The sequence below is a fragment of the Patagioenas fasciata genome, chromosome 9, assembly GCF_037038585.1.
Source record: "Patagioenas fasciata isolate bPatFas1 chromosome 9, bPatFas1.hap1, whole genome shotgun sequence".
NCBI lineage: Eukaryota > Metazoa > Chordata > Aves > Columbiformes > Columbidae > Patagioenas > Patagioenas fasciata.
The window spans coordinates 6,851,558-6,877,835 of NC_092528.1; the positions used below are offsets into that span (position 1 = coordinate 6,851,558).

Below are 26,278 nucleotides of genomic sequence, written 5' to 3' on the forward strand. Positions count from 1 at the left end.
GGGCGGGGCCGGCGGGGCGGCCGCTGCGGGGCCATCGCGGGATGTGGCGGCGGGCGGCCGGGCTGGTGCTGGTGTTCGCGGCCGCCACGGCCGCCCTGTGGCTGCTGTCGGCGCGGCTGAGCGCGGGGCAGGCGCGCAGGTGGGTGCGGGGCGAACCGGGTGGGCGCCCCGGGTGTCTCCGCGTGTTTTCATCCCCCCCTCCTCTCAGGCCGCTGCGGTTCCCGTCGGACCTGGAGGAGCTGCGGGAGCTGGCCGAGGCGCTGCGGGACTACGAGCGGCAGCACCGCGGCTCGGCGCTGGCTCTGTTCTGCGCCGCTTATCTCTACAAGCAGAGCTTCGCCATCCCCGGCTCCAGCCTCCTGGTACGGCCGCGCTGCGGGGGCGGGGAGCGGTGCGGACCCCTCCGGGGAGCCCTGTCCTCGGAGGCAGCCGGGCCGGGGACACCCCGTGTGTCCCCCGGGCTGTGAGCCGTGTGTGCCCGCAGAACGTGCTGGCCGGAGCGCTGTTCGGGCCCTGGACCGGGCTGGCGCTGTGCTCGGTGCTCGCCTCGCTGGGAGCCACCAGCTGCTACCTGCTGTCCGGCGCCTTCGGGAAACGGCTCCTCGTCCACTATTTTCCGGAGAAAGTGGCTCTGCTGCAGGGCAAGGTGAGGCTGCTTTGTGGGGTGAATTAGTACCAAAAATGAATAGGTGCAGGGGATATGTCAGGTCAGATACGGATCTTCTCCGACACAGCCTGTTTGCAAATGGGGGGTGTGAAAAATCCCAGACTCCAATGAAAATCCCAAGTAAAATAATGGGTTTATTGGGAAGTCCCCATGCTCCAGAATTGCCATTACGTGCCTGTGCTGCATTGTACAGCTGAAGGTGGTTCTGCTGATGACTTCCTAATTTTTCAAGTTAGATTGCATTTGCCCTGCTTGCATGGATGGGGCTGGCTCACCATTGGGCTCCCGTATATAAAGTGGCCACTTTTTATCAGTTGTGGACTGATCACAGAATCGCTTTGGTTGGAAAAGCCCCTCCAGATCGAGTCCAACCGTTCCCTACCCCTGTCCCTGCCCCATGTCCTGAGAACCTCATGTCCGTCTGTCCAACCCTCCAGGGATGGTGACTCCAGCACTGCCCTGGACAGCCTGTTCCAATGCCCCACAGCCCTTTGGGGAAGAAATTGTTCCCCACATCCAACCTCAACCTCCCCTGGCACAACTTGAGGCCGTTTCCTCTGCTCCTGTCACTTGCTACTCGGGATGTTATGTTGCGGCACATTAGAAGACAACTTAAATTCACTTTAGTGTCGTGGACGTTTGGATGTTACCACTGTCTGAAAAGCAGAAACAACTTGGAATGTTTCTCTTGGCAGGTAGAGGAGAACAGAAGCTGTTTGTTTTTCTTCTTGTTGTTCCTGAGGCTGTTCCCCATGACACCAAACTGGTTTCTGAATCTCTCAGCTCCCATTTTAAACATCCCCGTGTCCCAGTTCTTCTTCTCCGTGCTCATCGGTAAGGCCTGGGGAGACTGTTTGAGGGGCAGCGTGACATTGTCTCTGCTCCTCACCGATCTGGGGTGGGGAAGGCAGAGCTGTGACTGCCCCACTTCACTGTTTGCCTTCATGCTGCTCTTATACTCAGAGCATTTTGCAGATGTTTGTGCGTCACCAATACAGTGAAGTTTTGAATCAAACCCTATTCTTTCTGTTAAGAACACAAACCCTTGTGTCTGGCCTTAGGCTGAGCTAATTTCACAGGGTGGGGATGCTAACAGGCTTGTTTCTGCTCTGCTTCTTTCAGGTCTTACACCATATAATTTCATCTGCGTGCAGACAGGAGCCATTCTCTCACAGATCACCTCTTTGGATGCCATTTTCTCCTGGAACACGCTGCTCAAACTGCTTGCGATGGCTGTGGCAGCTTTGATACCAGGGGCCCTCATCAAGAAATACAGCAAGAAGCACCTGAAGCTGGATGGAGACGAGCAGACTCAGTTCCTCAATGGCAAAAAGAGCTTGTGATGGCTCAGGTGCCCCAGGTCCGTGTTCCTGTGGGTTTATTCTGCATGCTCTGTGCCACCGTGGACCAAGGACAATTGCAGTTTTTAATTGTTCTTCTCGTCTAAGAGGAGGTGTAAGATTTGTATTTTTAATGAATGTTTAACTGTGCCTGTATCTGCACAGAAAGCGCTATACAGGGGCTTTGTGCACACTTCATTTGCCTGTGTCCTTTCAATCAGCCTGTGTCTCCCCTGCACCTGAGGGTATCACCAGCCCACTGCAAATGTATTGGCGATGGAAAAAAAAAATCAGGATGATTAGCATTCTGTGAAGAAGGTAAATGTAGACCCCTTAGTCCCTCCCAGCTCTTGAACACAGGCCAAGCACCGCGCTCCCTGCCAGCCCAAGTCCCAGGCTTCCCTTAGGCTCCCACACTTCCCACCAAGCCCAGCTTCATAAGCGCAGCTTTGCGTCTCAGTGGTGCGAGGGCTGCGGCAGCAGGCTGGTTTTCTGCCCAGCCTCAGCCCTTGGCACCGGGGACTCCACAGCACATTGCTGAGCTGCAACAGCAAACACCTTGGGTGTTTTTCACCACCGCTCCTGTAGCAGAATTTCCCAGCTCTACGCAGGCCCTACTCCCTCCTCCCCCTGCCCATTTTAGTGTTTTTTGGGCTACTCCCCACAAAGACTAAAGGGAGGAAAAAAAGAGGAATGGATGTGCCTGGCTGGCAGTGATTTGTCCTTGAGAAGCACCTTTAAACCTATGCATTTGCTCACATCTAACTAGAAGGTTTCCAATAAGCAGGTAGGCTCTGTCCCAGTTGATGGAGAACAGTAGCCCCCAGGAATGATGCTATCCTCCTGGGGTTTTGGTGTTTGCACCTCCTTGTTCTGCTCTCCGTGAGTTTGATCTCCACTCAGAGGATAAAATAAACCTGTGGTACGGAAGGGGGTAGATGGGAGTCCCCAGAGTGCTTGAGAAGCCGACAGAGTGAACGCTCCATCCATTTTAGCACCTTCCTTGGAGCGGAGTGGGACAGCAAGGTTCCCAGGATGAGAAGCCGTGGTTGCTGATTCCATCCCCCAGCCCACATTCCAAAACCCACTCATTTGACAGGAGCAAAGGCCAAGGGCTCAGGGACACCTGGGTGCTTGGAGCCTCTGCCCTGCTCCTTGGAGCTCCCAGTAGCTCCAGTTCAGTTGAACAACAACCTGCTCGCTAACATGGTGTTTGTTATTATAAGGCTTTGTGACATTATCCCAAAGTACAAGAAGAACCATTCCCAGATCACCAGACCAGCCTGAGAAGCGTTGAAGTACACTGGCTTTTTATTCCATGCATTGTTTGCTTTGATAGTCATTCTTGTTTCCATCACTGTACACTGTTCAATACAAAAAAAATCAAGTTTGTATCAGGAGTCCACAGAGCAGGGAGGAGAGAGATGAACACTACTGGACAGGGCCCAAGATGAAATGGTTACTTAACACGACGGTGGGGAAGGCAACATTCAGCTCTGGGAGAAAAATCTAGTGTTCAGGAGCTGTCAGCAGCCGCAAGAACTGCACCGGAGTACGCGGGATGCTGCAAAGGGAACCGCGGTTTACTGCTGTCCTGCGAACGCGGTGTCACTGCCAGGAGGAATTTACACCTCTCGGCCCCATGAACCGCGGCCGAGGCGCTAGGGCAGCAACATGGAGATCACGTCTGCAATTCTGGGGGGGTTTCACTAAGGAAAATGCCCATCTAAGCCCCCACGGAACTGACGGCAACCATCCCAGGAAGGAGACGTGTGCAGGGGGAGGCTGGCTTACATCTCCACGGGTACGGGGGATGCGTTTAGACAAGGGGGGCAGCCCCAGAGGGATGCTGCAGAGCAGGCAGCGGTTAGGAGGAGCAACACAGTGCAGTGACCTGGGCACGTAAAGAAACTAGACAGCAGGGAACCGGGAGCGTTCGGCTCTGCTTTGCCAGAACGGGCCAGTGCGTCCCTGGGCAAGGACAGGGAAGAATTGGCTCATGGGTCCCAAAGTCCCTCACATCAAAGCTTCTACGCTTCTCTGCAAGCCCAGAGGAGCTTCACCACATGGTGGAGGACCTCTAAGCAGAAACCACAGCTACCAAAACCCCTCTGGGATCTTTTTTTAGGGACTGAATCATAGCAGATTGAAATCCCTGCACAGAGACTGACAGGCCTGAGCATCCTCTGCTGTGGGGGACGTTTGATGGTAGTTCTCAGCCTCTCTTTATGCAATACTTTGGTTTTCCTCTTTGTGTGTGTTAGGTGCACACAGTTCACTGCTAAATGCCCCCACCCTGGCCTCCAGCCTCCTGAGAAACCATCTGCACCACCTCTTCCAACCCAAAGCCCCATCGCACCACAACAGCAAAGCCACCTCTGACCCTGTCAAGAGACAGAGAACATCTGGGAGGAGAAATGAGAGAGGGGAAGAGCGAGGGAACAAGAAACAAGGCAGGAAAGAGCTTCACTCCCATCTACTTTCGCCCAAAGCTGAGCATTGCTGCTCCCTCCCCAGGAGCCTGTTTGGTCCTGCGCTGGTGACCCACCATTCAGACCCACTGCTGGCCACCCCAATCTCATACCCGCTGCCTGGAACACCCACCCTCCTCTCCACTTGTCCTTTTGGGTGCTCTTGCCTGGGGATCTTGTAATGCTTATTCACTTTGTGACCAATTCCAAAGCCACTTGCTCCCTGATCACCCTTCCCCACGAGCTCGGGGGCTGCCAGGTCTACCGGCAACACAAGCAAATGCAACATGGACCACGAGGAATATCCCAGGGGCTGATAGCATCCACCCCTCTCAGACCAGCCCTGACAGGTTCTCTGCCCCGGTGCAACTTGGAAATCACGAGAGGCAGCGACTCCCGACAGCGGCTGAGCCCAGCTCTGCTCCCACCCCACAGCGAGCAGGGAGATGGGAATGTCACACAAACAGATTACAGCTGCGCTAGCGGTGAAGCCAACCTTCTGATCTACAGAAATTATAATAAATAATAAAACAACATCATAACTTAAGATCTGTGTGTAGTCCAGCTACAAAAATTTAAAAATATGGGATAATTTAACTCATTACAATACTGCTCTCTGTATAAGACATCTTCCTTCATTTTGCCGTGAGGCTATAAATTACCACAGTTAAATTCAAACCAATATTTTAACATAAAATGTAAACAAAAGAAGCAACAGAAGTACCTGTCCATGGTCCATTCCTGCCGTTCATCTTCCACACCGGGAAGGGACAGGGAAAGCTCTCGCAGGGGGACGCAACTAAGGGGTGGGGCTGGGGGAAACGTGCTCTATCGTTTTGTTCTCTTTAAATATTGATTTAGAAGAGTAGGGTTTGAAGGGAAGGCACTATGAGTTCTATCAGAAAACAACTTTTTCTCATCTGCCAATGCCTCGGCCTGTCACGTACCAGTCCTGTCCTCGCTTTCACCTGCAGAGTTTCAGCTCGAAGGAGGAGCAGTGGGCTCAGGGTCCACCCGAGACATGGCTGTGCTGCAGCCACCCACCTGCTTTGCACAGAGCCTGACGCGAAGGGCAGGCAGCTGCTAATGCCTTCGAGAACGCACAGGGAATAAGGAGATGGAGTGGGGCTGATGCTCTTATCCGGGCCAGCGAATCCCAGTCTTCCCCCTCACCACACAGCTCTCTGCTGGTTTTCGGTGCTGCGGTAGGTGAGAGACTGCTGCTCCACATCCAGTACGGGCATCTCCGGGTTCCTCCCCAGAAGAGCGCTCGGGCTCTGCAGAACGTGCAAGTTCTTGCTTTTCCAACGCTGACTTGATTGATTTCTTTGACTGACTGAAGCAGGAGGTAAGAGGAGGAAGTAACCTGGGAAATGGCACACTGTGTCTGGAAGAGGTTTCCCTGCTCAACTGGAGATCGAGTGAAGCAAGGATGATGTTAACAAGTGCTCTTATACCAATTCTCGAGAGGACGAGGTTAGAATAAATTTGCAGGATCTCACAACAAAATGCTGATTAAAAAAAAAGAAACTAAAAATCCTTAAAATAAAACCCACTATTACATTCCTGGGGATGTATCGACTCAGAAGACCCTGGATGTTAGCACCTCGGTACCAGTTCTCTCCAGGAACATGTCCACCTTCTGATTAAAAACGACCCAGCTGGCTCTACTGAATACGCTTTGTTCACAGGTTACCCTGTAGGAAGGTCTTTTTATGCTTCCTCGTTTGCTAAGACTGAGTGGTTTAGTGTTCTTGATCTGTTCTCCAATCTTCAGGGCCACGAGGCCTGGTCCCCTGCGAAAGCAGCAAGAGAATCCCCCGCGTTCGTATGCAAAGCTGTCCAGGCAGGACTCCCAGGATGTTTCTCTGTTATGTGCTTGCTTTCTGAACTTTTTTTTTGTTTTGTTTTTTTTTGCAACAAGTCTGTGTGTCTATAAATACAATCCACTCTTTACAGTAAAAAGTGTTAAAATGTCAAAAAAATAAATATCCATGTTACAGTAACTAGATTATTCAATAAAATACATCCCTGCCATTCTTGATTGAAATGCTCAAAGAGAATTAATTTCATTTGGACATTTTCCAGAGATTCGGGTTATTGCAAATCACTGCTGGGGTGGGGAGGAGAAGCATCTTCTCTTCCTGTAGTGTGATGAAGGGGAATGAAGTGGAACCTCAGGGAAATCAAAATGCCAGTATCAGGGAGCTGTGGGGGAGATCCGTATTACCAAGTAGCAGAGCTGCAGGGCTTATTGGTCCTGACCGTGGCATCAGAACACTCCCCTTCAGAAGAGTCACAGTCTGATTCTCCAAACTGTGCTGGGTTCTGCAAAGCAAAAGGAAAGGGGGAGACATGAGCAACGTTCTGTGCGGCAGATCGACCGTGCCATCCTAATCTGGAACCTCAGGCAGGCAAAGGTCACCACCAGCAAAAAGCAGAGATTGGCAGCGCAGAAGAGACGGCAACAGCACACGATCGCCCTGCCAAAGGTCACTTGTGTCCCCTCGGAGAGGGGACAGCAGAAAAACGCCTGCTCAGGCACTAGCAAACCTTATGGAGTCATGAGAAGATGGTGCAGCATGCTCTGCCCTACCCCTCCCAAGCAATTGAAAGACAGCAGAAGGCAGAAAATCATTCTAGCTTCGCCAGCAAGGCTGCCGACGGATTTTTCATATCCATTCTGTTTCATTATCTACTTTATGTGCTATTTTTTACCCCATTTAATGCGACTGCAAATCTGATGACCTCTCAATATCATGCTCATCTTGACCAGCAAATTATGGTCAGCTTGTTTTGTGCTGCTTTCCCCCATCTACTCATCTGGCCAGGTATGAGAAAGACAGGGTGTTTAAGCAGCTGCTTTGCCATAGTACATCTACCACAGCGTTTCCCAGGCACTCATCCAACTTTCTGGCCCTTGGATTCCTTTCCATAACATAAGAGGGGATCACCGAACTTGCAACTCACCTCGCAGCTGTGTTCATCCACACAAAGCTTGCCCAGAGACATCTGAGTCTTGACTCTCCGCACAGCACACTCTTTGTCTGAAAGCCCGTCAGACTGGGTGGAGATTTCAATGGGGATCTCTGGAGTCTGGGACAGCATGTCCTCCAGCTTCTCAGCCAGCTCATCTTCCAGCTTGGCCGCCAGCTCATCCGGGCTGTTCGAATGGTCGCTCGTGTTCCCCTCCTCTCCATCGGACACAGAGAAGTTCTCTGAGCTGAAGGTTGAGTAGGACTGGCAGCTACTGATGCAGCGGTGAGGTCTGCAAACCAGGAGAGAAGGTCAGTTTGTGTCACAGTGCCTATGTCTGCAGAGGAAAAGCAATTTCTGCGGTGCTGTGTTCAGCTGCTCTGCTACAACCGGTCATAATCGAAACCCTCACAACATCAGTAGTGTAGTGAATGCAGAGTGACCACTATGTCCTCACACAGGTTCCCCCAGCAAACCTCTTCCTTTCTGCAGCAAAGCAGATTTTTGCACCTGTGCTTTTAGCTGGCATGTGCTCAGGCACAGCACACACGATCCTGCCTGGCCGCTTCTCCATGCTGGAATAAGGGCTCCATACTTCAAAGATGCCTCTGAGCAAAACAGGTCCCATCCCTTTTTAACATCAACCCTCCTAGAGCCTCTTCCCACCCTAAGAACACGTCTCCAGCTGAGTCAGAACTGCTCTGCAAGGCTGGCAGAGAGAGCTCTGCCAAATGTGGGGCTGCCTTTCACATCTCAGAGCTGCGGAAATCTACCACCTTTTCAACGATTTAGTTCAAGATATGCATCTTTAGATTCATCTGTTCTTATTTGGTCTTGTCTGCTTCATGTTCATGGAGCGTATTTTTCTTCAACAGTCCTTTTCCCAAAGAAAGGTTGGGTTCAAACTAATCCAGCTGGGAATATCTGCACCACCTGGCAGTGATCCCAGTGCACTCAAAACATAAAGCTCACAGTTACTTGAATGTGGAAATCGCCTCATGCCAGGATTCAACAGTAATGGTACAAAATACTGAACGTGCCAGGAGACCCAAAACAGGTCATCACACTGAATTCAGAAAAGGCAATTTGTCTTCCAAGTTAGCAAATGACAGCAGCAGCAATAATAACTCAAGAACCGTGTAAGTCAGAAAACTCATCTAGCCCAGCGTTCTGCCTCCAGCCCTAAGCAGGAAGAAATCACCTGGGAAAAGCAGGAGAACAGGGCGTGCAGACAGCGCCTGTTTCCTCCTGCAGATCTTCTGGTTTGCAGCGTTCAGATCACACTCCCGAGCTGCAGATCAAACCAGGCAAAGGTGCTCAACAGCCACTGATGGATCTACGCTCCAGAAATTTAACACTTATGGCTTTTGTTTTGATTTCCACAGCATCCCTTGACAATGAACTCCACACCTCAAAGCATTTTGGATGGCAACAGCACTTCCTTTTGTTCATTTTACCGCCCCCTGTTTGCTTCACTAGGTGTCCGTGAGATGAATGTGAGGAATCATTCCTCGTCTGTTTTCTCCACATAACTCACAATTTCATGCACTTCCAGTATTGCTTCTCCTCCTGCCAGAAAAGATTTCTCATGGATTTAATCTCTTCTCCTACAGAAATCATGTCTAACCATTCTTGTCACACTTCTCAGTGCCTTTTCAAATTCTGCCACGGTCTCTGAGCCGGGGTGCCATTTAGGATTCAAGCTGCAGGTGTGCTGTGGATGTATCCAACGGCACAGCAGCTTTTATTTTCTTTTCTGCTCCTCTCCTAACAACCCTTCACCTCTTTGCCCACTGGATCACTTCTGCACTTCAAGCAGCTGCTTTCACCAAGCTTTCACCAATTCCATGATCCCTGTGCCGAGCACAGGACCGTAATGCTCGCTATGACATATGTTTAGGGAGGAACACTCGTTCAAGTCTCTTATTTTACAGGCAACACCACCAAATTTGATCTGCTGTGTTGTCACCTAATTCTACTCTTGAATTCTCTTGAATTGTTAATTCTCTTTAATCTTGCTTCTTAATTCTACTTGAATTCCACCACGAAGACGCTGGGGTCAGTCCCAGTGCAGCAACAGATAATAAACAACATCTGAAAGACTTCACAAAGGGTCCCACATCCAGCAAGTCTGGTTCTGGTGAAACAGACACAGCAGCTTATTTTTATAGGCTGAATAATGTTATCAAATGCGATCAAGTTGTGCTACAAACAGCCTGCAGCAGAAAAGCTGTGCTGGAGAAAACATCTCAGAACAGGCTGAAAACTGCGGGGGAACATGCAGGATCACTGGGGGCAGACTGACTGCGATCCTGTTCTTCTGCCAGCACCTTCCCGTTTCAAAGCTGGTGTGCAGCTGCTCTGACAGTTCTCCTCCTGCGTTTTGCCCCACCAAAGAGAGATCAGAGTGAATTCACCTTTTACCTTTGCCTACGAGGAAACTCCACTTCACTGTCTACTTCGCCCTCTTCCTCCTCCGAAGAGTCATCACCGCTCTGGCAGAAAACAAGGACAAGAATGGGGTCACGTTTGTGAAAGAGCAAAACATGCAACTACGTGGCTGCCCCTTGGTCCTGCAGGACAAAGTCGCTGTGTCAACGGGCTGCAGCAATCTAGACCAGAAAATAACCTGCATATCAGGGAAGACTGAGTCAGACATCTTCTTACCAGGACATTATTCAGGCAGTCTGAATGCTGGCATTTCGGAATTTGGAGTGATTGACTGAAATACACTGGAGTACTTTAGAAGGCACTGAGTACATAGCGTTCCGGATTTTTACAGAAGCAAATCAAGTAATTAGCATCACGCTGACATCCACATAAATTACTGAGCTGATCTGGCACTCTTGGCTTCACGATTTCGACCCTTTTCTCCAGAGCAGGATGGGGGATGCTCACCCCAGTGAGCACAGAGCCTTTTATTCTCCTTTTCCCATCGAAACCCACTCCTCCGCTCCTGTTTTTTTCAGCCTCCTTCTATCCTACCCCACCTGCCAACCGCTGGTTCAGACTCAGCCTCTATCTCATCCCATCCACTTGTAATACGAGGTTCTCCTCCTCCTCCTCCCTTTATTCTGGGCTCAAATCACACTCTTGGCCTGGTGCTCATCCTCTTTACCTTCACTTTTCCACCCAGGCCCAGTTTTCCTGATCTTTGACTTCACTCAGACCGGTTCCTACTTCTCTCACCACCTGGATTAGAAGGAGGAGGAATGAAGAAAAGCTGTTTCTGTACAGCTGTGCTGTAACATCATTTTGACTCTTGTAACATCTTCACAAAATACATGAGAACTATGATGTTTAATCAAGGGGGGCGGTTTCTGGCAGGTGCAGCAAAAGGCACGTCTCCAAGACCACAGCAAATGTCGAATTTCTGTTCCGAGGAACAGCAGTGGTGCAGATTCTCAATACAACTGGTACATGATATTTAGAAACAACAGAAGAATGCATTTGTCCCTTCCTTTGTTTTCAGAAAGGCTTGAAAACGTTTTGAGACTGTTTCAATAACAATGCAGGAGACCAGGTTTCAGCTCAAACAAAAACCAGGCTGAATTGCAAGTAGCAGAACCAGGCCCTATCAAAACCACATCTGACAACCCTCATTGTTAGCAGTATGCTCCAAAACGCCTACAGTACTGCTCAATAAAACTGACTTGGGAAGTATGCCTAGATCACAAAGCAAAGTTCAGGTAAGCATGATCTCTTTAAGATAAAGCCGTCCATGTAACTTTGCTGCTCTGTGCATGGGAAACATGGCTTTGCTATCGTCCTATCCCCAGACACTGGCCTATGCTGTCACCTTGTTGGGGTTGGAAGGGACCTTAGACATCACCTAGTTCCAAATCCCCTGCCATGGGGGCTTCCACTGGACCAGGATGCTCAAAGCCCCATGCAGCCTGGCCTTGAACATTCCCAGGGATGGGGCACTCACAGCTGCTTTTGACAGGGAGAGAAAAGGGGAGCAAACTTTGTTCTTTTTTTTTCCAAAACACTGTGCTTTGGCCTTACCTTTTGAAGGGGTCTTGCTTTGCAAGGCAGCACTGAGGAAGCCCCGTGCTGGGGAGAGCCAAGCGCGGCCGCTGCCGTGCCGAACGCCTCCTCCTCCTCCAGTTTCTCAATGAACTGCGCGTTTTCGTACAGGGAAGCGGGCGCTGGCGACTGAGAACGGCTCATCCCCGTCTCAACAGACGACATCTGCACCTGACCACTGTCCTCTTCCCTGCACTGCAGGCAGGAATTGTACGGATCTGTTTCGCAACACTCCCAACGATCGGCTTTGCTCTCTTCGCTCTCCAAGCTGCGCCGGCAATCTGCTTCCATGGCGGTGGAGATGAGATCGGGGCTGGACCCCGACATCCGCCTCTGCGCATGGTTACTGAGGGGGCTCCGCAGCGCGGCTGCGGGGCCAAAGTACCGTAAGTTGTTTGCACAGTTGGCGATATCTTGTCCATGGGCATGGAGCCGCGAGTGATGGCCGTGGGGATGCTGCTGCAGTACACCGGGGTGATGAGAATGATTAGGAGGTGGAGGCGGGGGTGCATCGTCTTGCGCTGGCTGGTTTTTCAAGATCCCTGCAAAATCGTTGTAGCTGCCTTTGCTGTTCCCTCGGCGGTGGCGGGGCTTGCTGCGGTAGCGGGTTTTGCCGCTCGGCGTCGACATTTTGGGACTTCCTGAGACTGGGGAGCTGTTGGATGCTGCTTCTGTGCTGGGTATGCCCTCTGACTTGAGCAGATCTGGGCTGAGGGACAGTGAGCAGAATGCACACATTTAACCACAAAAATGGCACGGGCTGGGAGCTGGGCTGAAGAGGCAGCTGTAGCCTCAAGCACGTTTTCTTTCTAAAAATCTACAGGCTCCCCTCAGCTGTTTAACTTCTGCATTTGATCCTCTCCACTCAATGTCCTTTCTGTTCAGCCCATCACGTTCTACACTCCTTTCTTGCGGCTTTTTCCAATATCTGCCACATACTCTCCTTTTTCCACTCTCATTTTGCTGTTCTGCTCCCAAAATAGCTCCCTCGTAAGACCTTGGTGTAGGGCACGTCTCTGCGTGCATATACAATGCTCAGCACAATAGGGTCCCAATCTGCTGATGGTTATCAGCCTGCTCACTTCAGAAGCACATGTGGATATTAATTCAGAAGTGATTATTCGTTGGTAATCAGGACTCTCTAACTCCCAGAAATCCCAGAAAAGAGAGGAATAAAATAGACAGCTCCTCTTTAAGAAAAGAAATCTTATTTTCTGAAAGTCATGCAGAAGAGAAATAGCTGAAAGGACAGCATGAATTCCCAAATCTCAAATCCCAATTTAATTCCTCAACAACTAACTCATCCTCCCTGAGGACTGGCTGGTTTTCACAGTCCCTCACCCTGCTAATTACCACTCAAGTCAAGGATGATCTAACTGCTCTGAGCTTGGACAGGCAGGAATTCGAGACACACATTAGACATCTCCTGTCAAAGCAGCATCATCTGTGAAAATACCTCATGGACCAAGTGGTTCCAGAGGGCTGCCCAGGCAGAAGGGACGGTAGCATCCATCCCTTTCACCTTCAGGTACTTAAACAACAGTGGTTCTGAGGATCAGACCAGGCCCAAGAGTGAACCCCCCTTTGTCTTGTGTTGTCATTGGACTCAAAGGGACATAAGCTGCCTGCTCATCTCAGTGAGGATCGACTGCTGGCTCCTGGCACAGCTTGTTAATTCTTACCGTTTAGTCTGGCTGCCTGGTTTATGGGAGACCCCTTTCCTCTTCATCAGCTTCTCCACTGTGTTGGGGTGGATTATTGGTCTGACCGGGTGGCGTTTGTAAGTCCCAGGGTATTTCTTTTCCACTGCTTGTTCTCTCCTGAAACATTGGGGAAGAAAAATAAAATAAGAACCAAACACACAACGCAACAGACAGACAAGTTCTCTCTCTATCCAACTGCAGCTCCTGCTGGACAGAAAGACAGCTCCACCGTGAGCCTGTTTCTCAGCCACGGCTGGTGCAACACAACGTGCTGTTCTGGGAAAGGACGCCGGCGTTTTCTGAATTCTCTCTGCAGAGATCAGGCAGTTGGAACAGGGACCTGGATCACAGTCCAGAAGCAGCACTGCTTTTCTCTTTCTTTACCCTAGAAGCTTGTCAGGGGACACTAAATCTACAATCACTACGCGGTTTAGAAATGAAGCACTGTTTTTTAGCTCCTGTACACATATGTCATTATGCCCAGACACATACTTGATGAGCTCCTTCTCCCGGACCTCCAGCTGCAGCATGATCGCACTGAGCTCCATGTACAAGTTGTTGGCTCGCTCCAGCTTCCTCTCATAGTGTTCGCGGATATCCAGTGCATGTCTGAAAATCGGAAAAGTCATTATTCCACAATCTGATGTCCACGGACCAAGAGAAAAGAATAAAGGAGAAGTACAGGTGCTTTAGGAAAAGGCCTTCTAACAGTCAAATTTGCTAATTGTATTGTACTTAATCCCAGACAGAGCTAACAGTAAATGACAATTAAGAGCTTGATACAGCAATGAATGATTCTGAAAGCAATTAACAGTCTTGAAAGAGTGGCAACCTTCTCGCTAGAGAAACTGCAAACACCTCATACACCTCCACAAGCCCTTTAGCCAACGCCTGATGGTCCTGTTTGCACAGAGAAGGAACTAAGTCGCCTTCTAAAGAAACAGAGGAAGAAGTCATCTGTTTGTATTTCACAAAGAGAAATATTGCCCTACAGCAGTACTGAATCCCAGCTGAAAGATGTGACCATCCAAAACTCCCTAGGGCTGGGGAACACTGATCAGCAACTATTAATCCATCCAACTGGCTGAACAAGGTTTCCTTCGGTTTCACAGGTTTGACACAGAACTGCTACTTGCTGGTTGATGTTGCCCTGTTGTAACTGTGTTTGCAAATACATATCCCAGAAGATAACACTTTCCTAAATAAACATTCTGCTTTCACTTTTAAGTTGGTTTAATGTTCAAAACAAATGTCAGTGGGCTGATAGTGTGTTAACTTCTCTGGAGATAACGATTCCAAAGAAGGTATCAGAGCCGAGAAAGCTCACGGCAAACTGCAAGATGCATTTTCCACTGAGATGGATGTACCTGCTTCAGTGCTGTTAGTACAAACACCAAAACTGGGGCAGAAATATTCCCTGGTAAACACACAAGCCTTTGCTCCTCTTGCCTGGAGCAAACTGTTCAGATCACCCAAGTGCTGGGACAGTTCCCGCTGCGTCTCTCTCTATAGTTTTCCCTCAGCTTGTTTCTGGACTCACAAGGAATTTAGGCTGCCCAAATTTATGCCACCAGGAATACTGAGTCCTGTTTAGGGGTCCTCAGTACAACAGGAGCACAAAAACAGTCAGGGGCAGGAGCAGAAGAAGAAGAAGAAAAGCGGAGGGACCCAGTCTCGTTTAGTGGGAGAAGAGAAGGCTGGATGGAAAAAGCGAGCAGCAAACATAAAAGACTGTCAACAGACCTCAGCTCTTCTCTTCGACGCCGAATCAATTCTTCATCTAGCCGGTGGATACAAGTTCCTTCACTTTTAATTTTCTCAAAGTGCTTCTTCACTTCTTCTCTCCATTCAGCCTAGGGAAGCAATTTATTTTCAGGTATTTACAAAGGATTGTGATCCCAAAGAAAAACTCTTGGGCAACATTCTGCAGAAAATTACAGGTTTGGGTTGAAAATGTGTTTCTGTTAACTGAATTATTTTGGCTAACAACATTGCAGCACATTTAGCTTCAGCATTTTCACGTGGTATTTCTAATTTTGTGCTCCAATTAGACAACATTTTCTTTCCTTTTGCTGTTTAAAGTAAACAGATAGGCTTATGATTCGGAAATGTATATTCGTGACAACGATGACTGTCACTAGGGTGATACTAACTTGATTCACCCCTGGAGTCCTTGCTTCTTGCAGCTTTAATAAATGCACCCATTTCCCCAGGCCCACCCCAAGGCTGTCCAACCATTCTCTGCTCACCTGGGATTTGAAATAGGTTTCCTGAGGAGTGGCCAGCACATCAGCAGATGCGATATCCAGGTGCATCAGTGTCTGCCGGAAAGAGGGACGGTTCCGGGGCTTGCTCTGCCTGCAGTAAAACAGACACGCAAGTGTGAGATGAGGTTAACATTGCTGGCTTCTCCTGCCCTTCCAAAAGGGGTTTTGACAGAACATACACACTGAATTGTGTAGCTGGCAGATTAAAGGAGCTTTTCTTGTTTTCTCTTTTGCTGAATACGAGTTTATTGTGCTAGAGTTGGTTTGTATTCAGTTTTTGGTTTGTGATCATAGAATCATTTCAGCTGGGAGAGACCCTCAGAATCATCGAGTCCAACCATAACCTTTCTCTGGCACTATCCCATGTCTCTAAGAACCTCGTCTAAACGCCTTTTCAACCCCTCCAGGCATGGTGACTCCAGCACTGCCCTGGGCAGCCTGTTCCAATGCCCAACAGCCCTTTCCAGGAATAATTTCTTCCTAACATCCAATCTAAACCTCCCTGGCACAACTTGAGGCCGTTTCCTCTTGTCCTATCACTTGCTATTTGGGAGAAGAGACCAACACCCAATTTTGATGATGTATTCTGAAGAAAAAAAAAAGAGATTAAAACCATTTAAAATAGGGTAACATGAAGACAAAGTGAAAGACAGGATACTGAAACTGTTCCTAATTTGTTTGTCAAGAAGAAACAGTTCCCAGCTCATTATCCTGTTAATTTCCAAATTCCCCTGCTTCCACTAGGTGGGGATAAAAGTGTAAGGACCGGCTATTCAGAGCTGCACAGACTGCTCCTGCTGTTTGTAGCCAGGCAGAGCAGTCTGTGCACCAACACTGCAACAGCTCAGGGCCAGGGTAAAACAGCCACCTGAAAAGGTCCAGAGATGCTCTGGCCTCTTTTCCCTCTTCGTGCCATCAGTAAAACTCATGGAGTGGGGAAATGCTGGAAGATTACATACACTCCTGGCTCTTACCAGGTCTGCTTCATGAGGATTTTGAAGCCATCGGGGCAGGTGGAAGGGACAGGAAGGTGAAGGCTGTTGCTGCCCACTCCCCAAATGATGGCTGAAGAGTCCACGTCTTTGTAGGGAATCTCTCCAGTGAGCAGCTCCCACAAAACGACCCCAAATGACCTGATGAAGAAATAAACCAGGAGAAAAAAAAATCCACGTGAATTCAATTCAACAGAAACATATGGAGCTTGGAAAAATCACAGTTTGATTGGTGAAACAGAGAACTAGATAGGTTTGATCTGAAATTGTGAGTAGGTGCAACAGTGTTCCTTTAACTATTTCACACACCGAGTAACTCTTCGTCCTTTGCCCCAGCGCTGGGCCGAACACCAAACCACACTGGACTTCACCAACCCTTTCCTATTTCTTTTTGAGATTTAAAAAATCCTGAAAGTACTTCTTTTTTGTTATAGATTAAACCTTATTTCTGCCAGACTTTTGTCTGGTTTTATTGGTAAGAACAGAACTACTACAGGACAGACAGAACTGGTTAGTGTCTTAGAGACAACAAACCAAAGGTTGTGGTCTGTGGGCTTTTGTTTTGCAGAAGTCAAAAGCTCCCTCTGCTGTTACATGTACTCCTAGGTACAAGTTTCATGGGTTTGAGACTCATCGCTACAATCACTGAAATGAGGAAGTGAAGAAACAAATGCAACAATAGTCATATGTGTCAATATGAAAACTGCACGCAGTCTCATCTGATATTTCCTTTGTGCTGAGGAAGGCTAAAGAAAGAAAAAAATTAAGATAACTCTATTACAAGAAGTGAAAGATATAGATAAGAAAACCCACCTTGCCTCTCTTCCTTAGTGAAATGACCAGTAAGGACCAAACCCTTACTTTATAACAGCAAACAGTTCTTTGTTTTATTTACCATCTTCACCCAATGAAACACCAAACAGGTAAAAACAAAATGCTGCCAAGAACCAACACATTACCAACATCTTACCGCACGTTAAGGACCAGGTTGCAAGGCCAGGTGAAAAGCAACAAGTGTGTTTTTGGCTTGTACTGGTATCAAGTTGCTTTTATTAAATACAGAAGAACATCTAAGGGACAAACCGCCTGGGTCTGAACAACCATCAGCTGGGAAACTTTGTGTGCTTGCACACTTTGTGAAAAACGCTGCACTTTCAAATTATGTCAGGGAAAACAAACACCAAACAAGCAGATTTTGAACATTTTTTCCCCCTCAAATTTTTTCCCATGGGCTGTAGGAAAGCAGGGATCCAGGTGACTGAACAAGCTACCAGGAAACCCCATCTGGTTTCAGCTTTGTTATGATTAAGAACTGACAAAGGATTTTCAAGACTTCTGATACGATTATAGATTTATTTTTTTTTAGCATGCTGTTAAAGATGAGAGAGAGCAGGCATATAAGCAGCTTAGGAACCGTTCTCATTTTTGTCAGCATTCATGAATGTCGCTTTTACTCCTTTTGGGGGAGGAATGGATGTCAAGGAGCAGCTGGAGCACCCAGCACTGCAGCAGACTTGAGAGGAATTCACACGAAAGGCACCTCCAGGTTTGTACCAAAGAGCAACAGCCCTGAGTCTCTGAGAAAGCAGTAAAGAAGCACCCACAGCCCTTAGTAGAGGGATATGATGCTCCACACAATATTCCTGAACCTAAAGGAACAGAAAGCTCAGGGTGGAAAGCACTGTGTCTGACTCTGAACCACCCGCAGCTTGGACCTGCAGCAGCAAAGGAGGTGACAGCACTTGAACCTGGAAAAAACACAAGGAGGAATACTCATCCTGGCTGTAAAGCAGCGAGAAGGGCGCTCGTCCTGGCCACTGACATCAAATACGCAGAAATAACAAGGCAGAAACAGAGATGCGGTTCCCTTGAGGACCCTGAAACCTGTGGAGAGGCATCTCAAAGGAGCTCCCAGGCTGAGTCCGCTCTCAAGGACTTTTAATATCACAGACATCTGAACCTTGCTTTGTGTTCTTTTGGACACAGAGTACACATGGGATGGAAATAGGCATTCAAAACTCTTACAATGTATCCTGGTTTCCTCTCTCTTGGATCCAGAGTTGGAGTTGCTGGACTAATCCTGTGGCTGTAGGAACAACAGCCAAGGCCAGTGTGCAGAAAGGAAAAGGTGGTCAACTATAGCAAACTATCCCCGTGCCTGGGATGAGAAGAGAGCACCAAATATGGAAGTGCTGGGAAAACAAGCGGTTAAACAGAAGGTGAAGATACTTAAATGTTAATACTACTCACCAGATATCCACCTTTTCAGAGACAGGCTCGTTGCGTATCACCTCCGGGGCCATCCAAGCCACAGTTCCCGCAAAAGACATTTTGGTACTTTTATCGCTGAGCTCTTTAGATGTACCAAAATCCGAAATTTTTACTGCATCTGTGTGTGTAACTAAAACACTGGAAGGAGAAAAAAAAATATAAATTAGCATTTTCCAACATTTCTTGTACCACAACAAGCACAGGGAGTAAATCCCTTCTTAATCAACACAAACAGTGAAGGCCACGTGTTCACAACTGCAGCACAAGAAGGAAGATTACACATTTTCTCCAATGAAAGCACGCACTTTCTTTGGGGTGGCTGTGTTTTTTTGCTTCAAATGCCTTTCTAAAAGTATTATCTTAAGGCAGTCACAGTCATGGAATCATAGAATCATAGAACCATGTTGGCTGGAGGAGACCCTCAGGATCATCGAATCCAACCATAACCCAACTCTAGCACTCATGTCACAGGCTAATAATGATAAACATCTAGGGAATAAGAATATAAACAGTCACATAGTTTTAGTCAGAAAGCAACAGAGAAATGAGAAAGACACATTCCAGAAAACCAGGGAAATAATGAAAGAATAAATAAGAAGGAAAAATAAAAAAGGAGAAAGCAACAGAATATTTAACTTTCAAAAAGGACCAGACACCATCAAATCATTAGAAATATCTCCTGGCTGCAGTTTCTCATGTGAGGTACTGGTAAGATTTCCAGTCTTGTTGAGCTGCAGCACTGGAGGGGAGTGCCAATAAGAGTCATTAGTTTCGCTCTCATTAGTTCTGAGTCAGCTTTGAAAAAAGATAATCACAGAATCACCAGAATGTCAGGGATTGGAAGGGACCTCAAAAGACGTAGTCCAATTCCCCTGCTGGAGCAGCAACACCTAGATGAGGCCACGACACCTAGATGAGGCTACAATGATGCTTTTGACCTAACTTTAAACTATTCCTCAAGAAAAAAAGACAGACAACCACAATGTTTAAGAAGCTAGAGACTCACTTTGGTGACTTGAGGTCGCGATGGATGATCTTGTGAAGGTGCAGGTAATTCATGCCGCTGGCAATCCCGGTGGACCAGTCCACCAGCAGCCGCGGGGTGACTTTCCGCCCCGCTCGCAGCACTTCGTAGAGCTGCCCATGCGCGCAGTACTCCATGATGATGCAGTAGCACGGGGCTTGTGTGCAAACTCCCCTGGCAGAGGAAACACGCGGCTGGTGAGGATCAGGAGACCGAAAGTCCCAGAGCGATTCTCAAAAGGGAGAGTAACCTATTAGTATTTACTGTGCCAGCGCAAGGCTCTCTCTCCCAAACAGGGAATGTGTCCTGCATGCTTTGGGCAGGACAAGCCTTGTTTTAAAAGGAAGGATGCTCGCGCATGTTGTCATACAGACAGCTTGTTAAAATCTTGGCCAGGGTACATAAATGAATGGCTCTGTGGCAGCTGCACATCCCCTTGAGATCTGCCCCTTCAATGGGGTAGTTGATGGCTCTTTTAGCACCTTTTGTGCCCTACTGTGCCTGTCCCCACATACGCACCAGGGTGGTACCAAGGTGCTGATAGTCACATCCTCCCCTACCCTGGGTCAGGGTGATTTTGCCTCCACCAGCTGGTGGGTAACGGGACCCTGAGTCAATCAACAGGGTTATTAGCACAGGAGGTGCCCAGAGTAGCTGCAAAGCTTCTGGACCATGTTGTAATGCCCACAGCCACATCTAACCAGGCTATAAAACGGGGTTCCCACCAAAGGCCCCCTTGGAGTGGTCTTCTCGGAGCAGCAAGTCTGTGAATTGGAGCCCTCCCCTTAGACTGGGACGCCGTCTAAGGAGACTTTCCAGGATCGAGAGCGCCTCACCTCCTCGTTTGGTGAGTGGTTATTTACTGGATATATCCTTGAATGAGTCCTCACCTAACCCAGGCGAGTGATTATTTCTTGTGGGTACCCTGAAGTCAGAGGGCTCTGGTTTTGTTTTTTATGAGTGTGTGTATGCATGCTGTGGATCCTCATTATTCTTATTTTGCTGTACCCCAATAATGTTCTCAACTGATATCCTGCCCTGGTTTTGTTAAAAACAAGTTTCTCTTTTAGTGAATTTGCCTGTCAGCTAAAGCTTCATATCAGCTGCATTTTCCTGGAGAACCAGATCCATGTTTTGGTGAACATAGCAATGGAATGTTAAGTTATTGATAAGCAGGGATGGACATCTCGCGAGAGGGGCAACGAGAAACAGGTAACCAAGAAAATGACCAACTGTGTACAACATCCCATTCACGTGAATACTTCATATAAAAGTGGGAGAGGATGAGGATCTCATCCCTTTTTCTTGTGGCCGACATTAGGAGAGGACCTTGCAAGCCGTCCCTGCGAACTGAGGCCCAGTGACAGACTAAATCCAGCTCTGGCTGGCTGCAGAGTCCAGTCCAGGACTTCGGGTGCCGGCTCTGCAGTTGCTGGGACTTTCAAGATTGGTTTTGTATATTTTGTATAATTTTCTCTATTTTGTCAGTAGCATTAGTAAAACATTTTTAACTTTTCCAACTCTCTTCTCTCTGTCCTCCTTTCCCTCCCGATCGCCTGGCCTTAGGGGGAGGAGGGGAGAGGGAGGGGCTGAAGGGGGAAGTTGGGGGAGAGGGGGTTAACAATACATCTGCCACGGTTTTATTGTCACCCCACAATCAAAACCCTTAACATATTCGAACCTGTATTTTATGTTGTTGGAGTACTAACTAATTGTATAAACCCTGTTTCTAGTAGTTTTATTGACTGCACTTTTCTGGTCAGAATGAAGTCTGTTTTGGAACTTGTTCACCTAAAACTACGAGATGCCTCCATGACAGGCTCTTCCCTGGATCAAAGGTACATTTTTAACGAGTTTCGCAACCTACTTGAAGGCGATGATGTTGGGGTGCTTGAGCTTCCGCAGGTGCTTGATGTCGGTTTCGTTCTGATCCCTCACTTTCTTGATAGCCACCTCCTCGGCGCGGAACTTGCCCAGGAACACGGCTCCCTGCGCGCCGCTGCCCAGCCACTGCAGCTCCGAGATCTCCTCGAACGGCACCTCCCACGTGTCTGCGATGAGAGAAAAGATTGAGACCACAAAAATATTGTGTGGTAAGATCGCAGCACCTGCCACCTCGCTTGCATCCCAAGGTGGACTTTTCTGGGGGTGCAGACGGCAACTCCCCCCAGCACTGTCACCTCCAGACTGTTCTTTCCATCCTCGCAGCTGCTTTTCGGCAGAGCTCACCAGCCCAGCCCACCCCTCATATGACACTTAGCAGGCGACAACTGAACATCCCAGGGACACAGGATGGGCATTCTAGGGAGCGGGGCCTCAACTCCAACATCAAGTCATGATGATATCTCTTATAAACTACATGACTACATTGAAAAAACATTAACATTGACAAAAAAATATATATATTGAGGGTTTTTTTCCCCCTAAAATAGGAAATGCAAAGTCAGAGGTGGCAGCTCTGCAGAGGTGACAGAGGTGCAGAGGTGACAGACCAGCAACCACTACGTTACCCAACACAAAGCACATTAATCACCAGCACCAGTCACAGAAACAGGTCTTTCCCACACCAATATTGTGTGTATCGGTTTAGGGGATTCCTCCTCTTAGGTACCTGCATGCACGGTGTAGGGATGCTGCCAGAGGGCTGATTTCTGAATTGATTTCTGAAATAAAAGGAACTCGTGCCTGTACGGGTCCCTATTTCCGATCGCTACAAAGATGTGTCTCCGCGTTTCATCAACGGGGATTATGCAAAAGTGCTCATTTTAGATTCACCAAAAGGAAACTTATGTGCCCAAACTGCCTCTGGACGGATTCTGACTCAAATCTTTCTGCTTACCAAACAAAATCAACAACGTGGCAAGAACTTCCTTTGACTCGGCAGGGCAAAGTTCAATCCTAAGCACGTTTCTTCACACAAGTCTGTTTTTCATGCTGATATATCCGCGTACAACCTTATATCGTACAAAAATATCAAGACAGCACAACTGAAATGCATTATAACTAAGGAAACCCAGCAACCATGGGTTTGCCACAGATGATCCCTACCCTCAATTTCTAAGAACGCTATGGCACCGTGAGGCTCATATTGCCTATGAGCAAACGTGTCCTTTAATATTAAAGCCAGAAATGCCTGTCCATGTAAGAAACTAACAGAAACCAAAGCAAGAAATGTTGTGACCACTATCTCGATCACAGGACACTCCAGTATTTTAAAATACTAGTGTTATTCTTCACTAAACAACTTCAGTAATTTTTTGTCACAACACTTATTACTGGTATTTGATGCTTTAGACATTTAAAGACCATTCTTAAAATGAAGAAAATAAAGAAATTCATGAATTGAGAACACCTACATTCCTTTTTAATTCACAAATGCATCGCTTCTGAAAGAAGGTGGCAAATTCAGTCGATTTTTGTGTTTGTTGATACCAGTATTTTTACGTGGGCAACACTGCAACTACTCTGTTGTGCTGCAATAGCTGTTTCTTCACATGCAAGCAGACTGCCTGTCCTGCACAAGGCGCACAACATTGCCGTCGGTTTCCCAAGTTAGTGAGCAGTAACAGGTAGCGATATTCCCATCACCTGGAGCGCTAATTTGCTCTTAATATTACCTATTAACCTCCACAATGGCAAAGGCAGAGAGCGATTGGAAACACAACAAAAGTTCGTGCGCTTCCTCCTGCAAGTCACCTCATGTTTATTTGGTAAGAAAGATCCTTCCCCACATCCCACTCGCACGCTGGTCACTAAGGGTATGGTGCAGGGAACATATTTCAGCGTAGCAACAATCAGTGGGAGTTTCAAGAACGAAGAGCCAAACTGTATATAATGTGGAATGCAACAGTCAGACAAACATTTTTTAAAATCCTTTTGCTGTAGAGGAGCACGATGCTACATGTCAAAAGGGCATCAGCGATTCGTTTGGCTCCCATCACATAGCAAGGACTGAAAAGCTTTCCAATGCTGCCGGTGGAGAAAAGCGCTGGACTACAGTGAAAACCAGGGTTTGTCAGCATTAGTGGTGCGAACCTGCATTTTCTACTACAACCCAAAGCCACCGATTAAACAATACATCTAAATTACCCAGCGCACGTGCTGCCTATGGCTCCCTGGGACGAGCCTGAGGCCACCAGGCTGGGAAGGGTCAGTATCACACAACTAGAGGGGCAACAAGTAAGGCTGGAAAACGGAAGACTCAACGCACCGCCAGCTGAACGCAGCTGGAAACCGAGACCACGGCCATCACCTGGAGCAGGCTGTAAAGCCCTCCCGGACCCATCTGAACAGCCCGCAACACCCTGGAGCAAAGAACGGTGAATTCCAGCTGTCTCGGCCACGGCACATTCACACAGCAGGTACAATAAGAAACGCAGCACACAAGACGCGATGCCGAGATCTCTGTCGTCTCAACCAACAGCTTGAAACGGAAAAAACAGTTGAATAAACCAGCTGCACAAACTTGGGTGTGTGGCTATGATGAGTAAGTCAAAGTGCCCATCCAGAAAATTAACAGCAGCTGGACACACTGATCAAGACTCAATGGCACCATGTTCATTAAGCTTGTGAACATTGCTCGGCCAAACACCCCTTGAGGTTGCCTGGGCTCCAGGGCTTGCAGCAGCAGAGAGATGAGGATATCTCCTATCAGGATGGAGAAGTTTGGATTCCAGACTCTTCAGGGCCTAGAAGAACCTGTGGGCCGCTTTCCCTAAACAAATTAAAGCGTAATAGCAGCAGGAATTACGCAAGAGCTTGCGTTTCTAAGGTGATTAAGAACCATTTGAGCAGAATGATGGGAATCTGTTTCCCGTGGGGAAGAAACACAGGAGCAGCCTGAGCCACTGAGTCAATCTATTTGAGGCAAATTTTTGCTGTTTGCCAGCGCTGGCCACTCGCCAACATTGGCATTGTGACAAGAAGCGTTTCTGGTTTGCAAAAAACCCAAACACACAAGCACACTTTGCAGAGCACCTTACTCTCAAGGTTTACACTAAAATGCGTGTGTTGACGTTAAACATGTAACTTGTGAAAGGGAAGGTGAAAACAGCACCTCAAGACAGATTCTTAATCCAAAGGAAATGGCTCAGGAGGCAAATGAGTCTTCAGAAAACACAAACAAGTCTTACTATAAAGTGCTAGAGTCATACTGACCCAAATGAAGTAACTGGTAGATGCAAATTAAAGAATTAAGAATCTCCCCATCAGCACTCAACAGCTTTTAGAAATCAGTGCAAACAACTGGAAAAACATAGTCAGGAGTGATTTCAGGGGTCAAGCAGCATCTGAGCAGCATCCACAGGCAACCTGAAGTCCCCCGGGGCTAGAGGTCCCAACTGGACTCCTATTCCCGTTGTTGATTGTTCCTGGATCAGGCTTCAAGTAAGTGTTTCATAAAGAGGGGAAAAAAAAAAATCATCTGCATAGATCTGTGGCACAAGCCCAAAGCTGCAAATAAGCTCCCAGGATTAAAAGGTCACCACAAGCTTCTCTTTACTGCTGGAGGAGCTAGGGACATTTCCTCGGACTGTCTTCTCCAAATGCTTTGCAAACACAAACCTTGCACCCTCTGCGCTCTTGCTAAAAGAGTAAAAAGAAAAGCAATCACATACAGCATTACTAAACTGCTGGCTTGTATGGAGCTGATGAAATGCACACAAAGAAGATTTTCAAGAAGCAAGAATGAGATCATCTGGAAAACAGAACGTGAATATTCTGACAAAATCCTCAAGTTTTAGCACAGAAGCAGTTTAAAAGGGTTTATCCTTAAGTAACAGAAGTGTGCTACTACCATCAGAGATCTGACCAGGTGATCAGCTCCAGAGGAAACAAAAGATTTGTTTTCTTTTCACTCTCCTTTTGGACTGTGAAAACATTGACGATGCAGCTAAACCAGACAGGCCAGCAGAGACAGATCGCAATTAATCTTCAGTCTCAACCACATCTGTAGCCATTTCAAAATTGCCCTTTCAGGAAGCACCTAATGCCAATAGCAAACTGCAAAGCGTCCGTGAATCTACAGCTCCAAACGTGCTCATGACAATGAGAACAGCGTGACACTTCTGTGCATATGGCGAGGAGCTCTACGTGCGCCCCACAAACACAGCAACGCGCTCAGCTGCTCGTTTTCATTAGCGACTTTCATACAAAAGAAAGCGTCCCCCGTGGGCCATCAAAGCACATATTAAACTGCGGTCTCCAACGCATCTGCTGTCCCGGTTATATGCGAAATATGATCTTTTGGCCTCACAGGTAGTTTTCCAGGCGGCACGTGCTGGCTCGGCAGCTCTGGGCGATGACAAGTCTCACCTGCTAAAGCGGCATTTGTGTGGGACAGTCACAGCATTGCTGGGAGCCGTCGATGTAACTACACCCGTGTCCCTTCTGCAGGAAGTTTCGGCCTTGCTTAAAAACACTGAGCACCCAAACCAAAGTGGCAGAACACAGACATACAGACACCCGACTGGTGTTAATTCCCCAAGGAATTTTCAGTCACCTTTTTTTATGATAGACTCAACCACGCGTGACATACCGA

The 26,278-nt window shown here is 47.9% G+C and overlaps 2 protein-coding genes across 5 annotated transcripts in view; one reads left to right on the forward strand and one right to left on the reverse strand.

Annotated features, from left to right (window-relative positions):
* Window positions 1-16: 16 nt before the first annotated feature.
* TMEM41A (transmembrane protein 41A) lies at window positions 17-2,205 on the forward strand. 2 transcript variants are annotated; one of them, XM_065844805.2, is made up of 5 exons: window positions 17-139; window positions 209-362; window positions 485-646; window positions 1,363-1,501; window positions 1,790-2,205. In XM_065844805.2, the coding sequence occupies exons 1-5, from the start codon at window positions 42-44 to the stop codon at window positions 2,008-2,010; spliced, it is 774 nt and encodes a 257-aa protein (XP_065700877.1). In that variant the 5' UTR covers window positions 17-41; the 3' UTR covers window positions 2,011-2,205. The 2 variants fall into 2 exon arrangements, with proteins under 2 accessions (XP_065700877.1, XP_065700878.1); XM_065844806.2 differs by lacking the exon at window positions 1,363-1,501.
* Window positions 2,206-3,300: 1,095 nt separating this feature from the next.
* The window catches only part of MAP3K13 (mitogen-activated protein kinase kinase kinase 13), a 69,343-nt gene continuing 46,365 nt past the window's right edge, over window positions 3,301-26,278 (reverse strand). For all 3 annotated transcript variants that reach the window (XM_065844743.2, XM_071812379.1, XM_071812380.1), the window contains 12 exons: window positions 21,608-21,791; window positions 19,723-19,914; window positions 18,696-18,854; window positions 16,428-16,586; window positions 15,436-15,544; window positions 14,930-15,039; window positions 13,679-13,795; window positions 13,166-13,303; window positions 11,463-12,192; window positions 9,879-9,949; window positions 7,449-7,746; window positions 3,301-6,806 (listed from right to left, as the gene is read on the reverse strand). In XM_065844743.2, coding sequence (XP_065700815.1) covers window positions 6,705-6,806; window positions 7,449-7,746; window positions 9,879-9,949; window positions 11,463-12,192; window positions 13,166-13,303; window positions 13,679-13,795; window positions 14,930-15,039; window positions 15,436-15,544; window positions 16,428-16,586; window positions 18,696-18,854; window positions 19,723-19,914; window positions 21,608-21,791 — 2,369 coding nt within the window. In that variant the 3' untranslated portion in view covers window positions 3,301-6,704. The remainder of the gene's footprint in view (window positions 6,807-7,448; window positions 7,747-9,878; window positions 9,950-11,462; window positions 12,193-13,165; window positions 13,304-13,678; window positions 13,796-14,929; window positions 15,040-15,435; window positions 15,545-16,427; window positions 16,587-18,695; window positions 18,855-19,722; window positions 19,915-21,607; window positions 21,792-26,278) is intronic.

Coding starts and splice junctions, on each gene's coding strand:
- TMEM41A (XM_065844805.2), top strand. CDS start 42: ATGTGGCGGCGGGCGGCCGGGCTGGTGCTGGTGTTCGCGGCCGCCACG. Junction 140..208: donor AGCGCGGGGCAGGCGCGCAG/GTGGGTGCGGGG, acceptor CCCTCCTCTCAG/GCCGCTGCGGTTCCCGTCGG. Junction 363..484: donor TCCCCGGCTCCAGCCTCCTG/GTACGGCCGCGC, acceptor GTGTGCCCGCAG/AACGTGCTGGCCGGAGCGCT.